The sequence below is a fragment of the Annulohypoxylon truncatum genome (assembly GCF_022578515.1).
Source record: "Annulohypoxylon truncatum strain CBS 140777 unplaced genomic scaffold F4807scaffold_10, whole genome shotgun sequence".
Taxonomy (NCBI): domain Eukaryota; kingdom Fungi; phylum Ascomycota; class Sordariomycetes; order Xylariales; family Hypoxylaceae; genus Annulohypoxylon; species Annulohypoxylon truncatum.
The window spans coordinates 818,623-826,195 of record NW_025953796.1 but is presented as its reverse complement, the minus strand read 5'-3'; the positions used below and the strand labels follow the sequence as shown (position 1 = coordinate 826,195).

Sequence of the window (7,573 nt, the reverse complement as noted above, 5' to 3'; positions counted from 1 at the left end):
TCTCAGATCATCTCGAGGCTACGTATGTCAATTTTTGAAACTGTTTTCAAGAGATAAAGTTCAAGTATCAAATAATTTTATTCTTTTAGAAGCCACTTAATATCTTATGTAAGGTATAACCTATATGTGAGAAAGGAAGAAGTAGTTTAAATCAAGGCAGAGTAACTCTAAATATTTGGCATATCAATATTTCATACTGCGACGTCGAAGTATAGAACATTAGGTACATACATAGGTAACTTGGAAATACCTACCTAGTAGGTACCTAGCAAATAGAACGTTCGACGTTTTGTGCGTAGAGCATTTTGAGTAAGGTACTTAGGTACTTCGATATTACATAAACATAGGTAAGGCCCGGGTTGAATCAACCTTCCAAGATTGAAGTACATACATGTAGCTAGGTGGTAGGTAGGTACGCTCGAATATGTTGAACGTGATAATTATTGATTGGCTCAAAATACCGAGTGATAGCTGCCTATGTGCCTAAAAATGAATATTTGCATTTTGCTCTTGGTTAAGGCGCCTGCAAGTACCTACCTAGGTATCTTCAAGTAGATGTTTCCTAAAAGTAAGTGATTTTGGGTACCTTGTACCAGTGAATCACAAAGCGGGTCGAGGCTGAAGCTCCTAGCCAATGATAAATTAGCACAGCTTGTGATTGTCGCGACTTCCCTATCCCCAGTCGAACTTTTTGACACCCCAAACCTTCGTTCACTTAACTGTCGCCTCGAAAATTCAAAAGTTTCCGAGCTTCCATCATCACACTTCGACATTTTTCTGCTCGACGGTTTCCACCACCGATCCTGCCTCCTTCATCATCGCACTTCCCTCAATCCTTAACCGATTATTCTTTTTTCTAAGATACCCTTACCGTTGTTGTTATTGAATCGTACCTTAACCGTCTCTCATTCTGGTCGAGCCACTTTGCTGGCATTTAAACTACGATCACGCACACGCGCATTATAATCGTCCACCATTCCCACTCTTCAATTCTCGGTTCCGTACACACACCTCGCGACCATCGCCGGTGATACGATTTTACAACGACCACTCAATACTATCCTGCAGCTGCGGAATACCCCATGGCAGTAAGTAGACCACCTGTTTTCCTAATTATTCGTTCGTGTTGGAATCATATCACCACAAGATGGGCAAGCTTCCTGTTCCTCTCCGGACACCATCACCACCACGTTTTCCTTGTTTCTCTGGAGATATCCTTTGTGATATGACTTCATGATCCCATTATCCCGTCCGCGATGTCTCGCAACACCTATTCCAATTTTGAACCCTGCCCCCATCCTCCCATAGCAGGGCTTGCTGCACCTGAGGCTCTGATGCCTCATCCACCTTACCATCGCTCCACCGCGACTACTCCTCAGCTTCCCCCATTCCTCACTCATCCGACTTTGCCATGCTGTGAGCAGCAGCAGATGGCTTGGGATGACACTCCCCAACCGTATAATCCCCAGTGGGAGAATGCGCCTCCCACAGCTCCTCAGCATAACTATCGCGATCGGTATCGCGAACCTGGTCGCTTTCGCTACCGACTGATCTCGGGTGACGAAGCTCGTTCCTTTCGGCCACCCGGTCCTCGTCATGCTAGTCTTGCTACATTTAGGCACCAATTTTCGATATCTCTGCCTCGATCAATGTTTTCTAACCCTCTGCAGTCCCGTAGTTACCAGAACCAGGGTTACATGCCCAACGGCGCTACTAGCGGCCACCCGAACGCTGGCCAGCCAGCCCCCGGCGCCGTCCCCCTCTTACCCAACCAAGGACGTGTCATCCAATCGGGTCCAATTCGAGTGCTATGCATAGCAGATGTCCGAGGTAGGATAACAATTATTGTATCAAACTATAAGGTGGGGCTAAGGATTGTGTTATAGGCAATCTACGATCGTTGAACGACCTGGCGAAGACCGCACGAGCAGACCACATCATTCATACCGGCGATTTCGGTTTCTATGACGATACATCCCTTGAGCGCATTGCGGAGAAGTAAGATACACATTTTCAACCGAGATTTTGGACGGCGGTCTAACTATTGCGAAACAGGACTCTCAAGCACGTTGCTCAGTACTCCCCTTTAATTAACGAAGAAGTTAAGAAGGCTATTGGCCAAGGTGGACCGGGCTCCGTCAAGGCTCGATTCCCTCCCCAAGAACTTCCTCTATCCGAACTACCTCTGCTCATCAGCGGTCAAGTTAAGCTCGACGTACCGGTTTACACAGTCTGGGGCGCTTGCGAGGATGTCCGTGTGTTAGAGAAATTCCGATCAGGGGAGTACAAGGTGCACAATCTGCACATTATCGATGAGGCTCGATCCATGTTACTCGAGATTGGTGGCGTCAAGTTGCGACTGCTCGGACTTGGCGGAGCCGTCGTCATGCACAAGTTATTCGACAATGGCGAAGGTCGAACCACTATTGCCGGTGGTCAGGGTACCATGTGGACAACACTGCTTCAGATGGGCGAACTGGTTGATACTGCCACCCGTGTCTACGACCCGACTGAGACCCGCATATTCGTTACTCACGCCTCCCCCGCTCGCGAGGGTATTCTAAACCAGCTCTCAGTCAGTCTTAAGGCAGACTTCTCTATCTCGGCAGGTTTGCACTTCCGATACGGCAGCTCTTACAATGAGTTTAGTGTTAACCCGACACTGGACCATTATCGTGGTAAGCTTGCTGCTTCTAAGGCATCGTTCAATGACGTCTGGGAGACGGTGAAGGGTGAGGTCGAGCCAGCTATCCAGCAGAATGAGGCTCAGCAGAATCTTCTCCGGAACGCGCTAGAGCTGGTAGATAAGATGCCTCGAACCGCTGCCGGCGGAAACCCTTTTGGTGGTCCTGTTACCGGACCTGGCGCTCAAGGTCAGGTGGACGAAAGCGCATTCAAGAATATGTGGAACTTTAACTTGGCGGATGCTGCGTTCGGTTGGCTTGTGTTGGAGATTCAAGATGGCCGCATTGGTACGGAGATGCGAGCCCAAGGTTTCAACTTCTCTCACCGCGGAGCCAAACAACAGACTGTGCCCCAGAGCACCCCCTCGCCGGCTCCTGGCCTAACCCCAGCAGCTCCTGCGGCTTCTGTAGCCCCCGCATCGACGTCCACACCTGGAATCTCCGGTCCGCAGAGAATTCCTTCAGCCGCGGGACAACAGAAGCCTAATGCAGCCACCCCATTGCAGCCTCCGAAGTCGGCCACACCGAAGCCGACTTCCTCGTCCCCGGCTCCCAGCGCGGCCGCCGGTAAGGAGAATGAGAAGCCTGCAGGCGCCAACGGATCGACTAACGGGCCAGAGACCGTACCATCCCCAGCACCTCGTACCCCTGCCGATAGTATCATTGGCCTCTTTGTGATGAATGTGCAAAGCGACGAACAAGCTCGCGAGATCTTCCCAGAAGAGCACAAGGCGAAGATTGTTAAGATCGAGAAATGGGGAAATAACAGCAACAATAAGGTTGTGCATTTCCAGACCGTCGAGGATCGAGAGACAGCTTATACTGGTCTCTCCGATGAGTTCAAGGTTCGCCATTCCGAAGATCGATCACGTCCTTTGGTGAAGATCTTCCAGCCTCGCGAAAACAAGCAGATGTTCGGAACCCGAGGAGCTGGTACTTGGGGAAGCGGTCGTGGCCGGGACAATGCAAGCGGATACCGCAGCGCGGGTGACCGCGGCGCTCTTAGTGGTGGCGAGAGCGGTCCGGAAACCGGCCGACAACGTGGTCGAGGTGGAGCCCGAGGTGGTAGAGGAGATCGAGGTGGTCGGGGTGGTCGGGGTGGTCGCGGAGGCATGGGCAAAGGCGAGGGAGGAACCGCCTCCCCTGCTCCTGCTGGCGACTCGTAAACACCCCGTTGACTTAACCCCCCCTACCTTATCACCTACGTACATTCTACTAATAACCTCGCGTGAAACCGCGCGGAATTTTGCTTGTTTTCCGGCACTTCGCAACGGAACAACTTTCTCGTCGTTTTTTATCAGGTGGAGTTCAGAGATTCTGCCGGCCTGCGAAGGAAGTTTTTTTTAGGGGAAAAAAACGTGAGGGGGCCTTTGCGTCATACTGGTGGGAATGGATGTGTATTCGGTTGGCGCGATAGCTCATCGGCTGATGCCATTGTTCTCTCGGTTATGCCAGTTATCTGCTTTCGCGGCTATTGCAGGCAAAAAGGGTTCGGTTTGTTTCTTGTGCCTTTTTTCCTGAGATCCCGGTCCCATACCGGACGGGAATCATTGAAATAGGTTCTTGCCAATACACAACCGTACGAATGGATTATTGAGAAATCTCTGCGTCTCTATGTGATTTGTTATAATAGTGACTGTATACTTATTCGAGTAAGCCGTGGTTTTTAGACACTATGAACTTCGCACGGTTTGCCCAGATAACTAAGCTTCATAAGCATTCTCCAAGCTACGACATTAAGGAGGGAAGCTTGTTACTTGAATATCTAATGCTACTGCTTGACGTCTTGGATTAGTGGGAACCTTACTTATATCAATGGTCGTAGGTAACTTTCATGACCACAGTTTACACGCCAAAATCAAGTATGGCCTTGGTAAATTTTTCAGTCATATGCAAGTTCTTTATTAGGGGAGAGTTATGCGGAGCGAGCCGCACGAGTTCTGCTCCAGCTGCTATGCTACAATGAGCCAAGAGAGGTGGTCTCTCCCGCCTTTTTGCTTCCTTTTGTCTATAGCCCCCGTACCGCCGAGGGTGACCGGATAATGCAAGTGTAATGTACAAACCTCTTCTTTTCCCCCCCTTATTTCCCCCTTGTTTTCATCAGTCATAGGCTCCGGTACCCAAGCCTGCTTACCTACCTAGGTAACTAGACTTCAAGACCCAAAAAATCGTAGAGGTTTCATGCCCTTATGTATAGCCGCCACGCCGCCAGTCAGGTTCTCGTACCCGTCGCCGCCAACGACAAACCCGGCGTCCTCGATCAGGCCGCGGAACTCGTCCTGCGAGGGGAAGCGCTCGATGCTCTCGACCAGGTACTGGTAGGAGTCGCGGTCGCCGGCGACGAGCTGGCCGATCAGGGGGATGGCGCCGAAGCTCCAGCGCTTGTATACGGCGTCGAATAAGGGGGATCGCACCTTGCTGAACTCGAGGCAGGCGAAGACGCCGCCCGGCTTGAGGACGCGGTACGCCTCGGACAGCGCGGCGGGCACGTTGCTGAAGTTCCGGATGCCGAAGGCGACGGTGTATAGGTCGATCGAGTTCGCGGGGATGCTGGCGGGAAGCGCGGTGGCGTCGGCTTCGAGGAAGGAGAGGTTGGATTGCTGGGACGCGGGGAGCGATTGCGAGCGCGATTTGCCGACGGCGAGCATGGATGGGTTTATGTCGGAGATGGTTACGTGGACGCCTGGGTTCGCGTTGAGGTTGTGCGCGTGGTGCAGCATGCGGAAGGCGATGTCGCCTGTGCCGCCGGCGACGTCGAGAATGCGCTGGGGTTTGGGCGGGACGGAGGAGGAGAGGCCTGGGTTCAGGGTTGAGACGAAGTGGTCCCTGTGTAAGTTGGGGTTAAGTTAGCTTAGGTTTCGCGGTTACGTCGAGGAAAGGGGAGAGAGGAGGGTAGGTAAGTGACGTACTTCCAGACTCGGTGCCAGCCGAAGGACATCAGGTCGTTCATGCGGTCGTAGGACTCGGCCACGCTGTGGAAGACGCCGGCTACCCGCTCCGTCTTCTCGGACTCGGAAAAGCCGTCCTGGAACCCGAAGTGCGTTGTTCCGTCCCTGTTGATCTTACTGCTCGAGCCATTACCGCCAGGCGCGGGCGCGGATGTTGAGGAAAGCTCGGGCTGTCGGTTGCGCGTCGTAGTGCTGAAGGATAGTCTCCCGGGGTGAGACGGAGAAGCGAAAGGAGCGAAAGGAAAGCAATCGGGCTGTCTCGATGGAGCCCGTAATGTTCGTGAGGCTGCGCGAAGGACTGTCGAGCGAGCGGCCATGGTCATGCGCAGTTTTCGGCCGTCGCCAGTGCTCGGGGGTGAGATCCTGCGGTGTTGAGGTGGGAGGTTAGCAAAACCGGCCGGCCGAAAAAAATACGGTGCGAAGCTACGGTCAGAAAATTGCTGGTTCGGACGGGGAGTGGGACGATCAAGGTCCCCGGCATGTGCTTAGTGGGGGGTAGCTTCGGGGGTGGCTGCCGTGAAGCGAGAGGTCTGGGTGGGCGATGGATCGATGGGTGTATTAGCCACAGTGGGCCATGGATGAGCCCCATGTCTAGGACTAGGGTATTTGGGGTGGAATGCCAAGACTTTGGAGGTCAAATATCTGGGGTATCAAAGACGATTGGTCGGATTTAAGGCCTTCATCTTTCAAGTAATAACCTTGGCCTTTGGCCTTTGGGATTTATATCATAGGCACGGCACAGCTTCTGACGACAAATATCGTATAAACAGTAACTCAAGATAGGCACTTACATTGGCGACCGACCTCGGCCACGTTCGACGAAGTCCGCGTCGGCGCAGGTGTCTCGGTTAATTGGCTTGCCTCGGCGGCCTGTTCCTGCTGGCTTTCCTCGGTCTGCTGTTGTTGGCTCTCCTCGGTCTGTTGCTGCTCGTTTCCGTGGCCGACCTCCCATGTCTGACTTGCTCGGTTCATAACGTTTCCACCACCGCCTCCTCCCGGGTTTGACAGCATCTGCTGTTCTATCGCTTGCAATCTTTCCAACACTTGTCCTCCTTGCTGCCGTTGGCGGAACTCTCGCTCGGCTTGCTTGTTGCGGAACATGATCCTGCCAAAGTACTTGGTCGATGAGAGTCCCCCGTAGATGATAATCGTGATCACGAGCACGAGGATGAAGACCACGATGGCTGCTGCGACGTTCTCCGCTAGGCTCATCTTGAAGGATGCTAGTGGCTTGGTTCTTCTCTTGTTGCATAGATATAACAACCCAACGTCTTGACTATCGAAGCAAGATTTATATCGGCTTGTTATATCCCAGCTGTGGAATGGACTTAAGAAGGTAGGGCAAATGAAGAGGAACGTGGATGTGGTATTGTAAGGTACATAGGTGAAAGGAAGTTGAAGGGTGGATGGTAACTAAAAGGTATGTTTAGATCCGTGATGCGCATCTGGATCGATAAAGTATAGAATATGCGGAGCTAGGTTGCTGTGTTGCTATGGGCAATAGTCGAACTAGGAGTTGACGGTATGGATCACGGTTTAGGAGTCATCGTCTCTCGAACAAGCCCGAGTCCTGGGGCGTCGTCTTGCGTGCGCAATGATAGTGGGACTAATACTAATGCTACGCATAGCCAGCTTCATACCTGCTTATTTTTCTTTGAGTTCACTATTCACTTAACGAGTGGCCCATATATCATGATTGTCTAATAATTCTACAAGACGGTCATATATAGACGATAGCTGGGGAGCAAGATCCTAATGTCCGTAGAACAAATACCTACCACATAAGCGATAGACGACGACATTCAATACACATAAGTATAATACCGAAACCTATTTTGCACACCCATATAGTAGTATTGAAATATTAAAAGATAAACTTATTACATCAGAGGAAAACATTGAACTATAACTCTAACTTTTAATTCATGTAGTTGCTGAGCG

General features: G+C 51.5%; 2 protein-coding genes across 2 annotated transcripts; one reads left to right on the top strand and one right to left on the bottom strand.

Moving 5' to 3' along the window:
• The first annotated feature begins 525 nt into the window (after nucleotides 1-525).
• F4807DRAFT_420075 (uncharacterized protein) lies at nucleotides 526-4,285 on the top strand. Its single transcript, XM_047997458.1, has 4 exons — nucleotides 526-1,088; nucleotides 1,671-1,830; nucleotides 1,887-1,998; nucleotides 2,056-4,285. The coding sequence occupies exons 1-4, from the start codon at nucleotides 1,083-1,085 to the stop codon at nucleotides 3,848-3,850; spliced, it is 2,073 nt and encodes a 690-aa protein (XP_047855870.1). The 5' UTR covers nucleotides 526-1,082; the 3' UTR covers nucleotides 3,851-4,285.
• Nucleotides 4,286-4,562: 277 nt separating this feature from the next.
• Nucleotides 4,563-6,110, bottom strand: F4807DRAFT_420072 (ubiquinone/menaquinone). Its single transcript, XM_047997457.1, has 2 exons — nucleotides 5,594-6,110; nucleotides 4,563-5,510 (listed from the first exon to the last, which is right to left on the bottom strand). Exons 1-2 carry the CDS (start codon nucleotides 5,953-5,955, stop codon nucleotides 4,838-4,840), a joined length of 1,035 nt encoding a protein of 344 aa, XP_047855869.1. The 5' UTR covers nucleotides 5,956-6,110; the 3' UTR covers nucleotides 4,563-4,837.
• Between the last annotated feature and the right edge of the window lie 1,463 nt (nucleotides 6,111-7,573).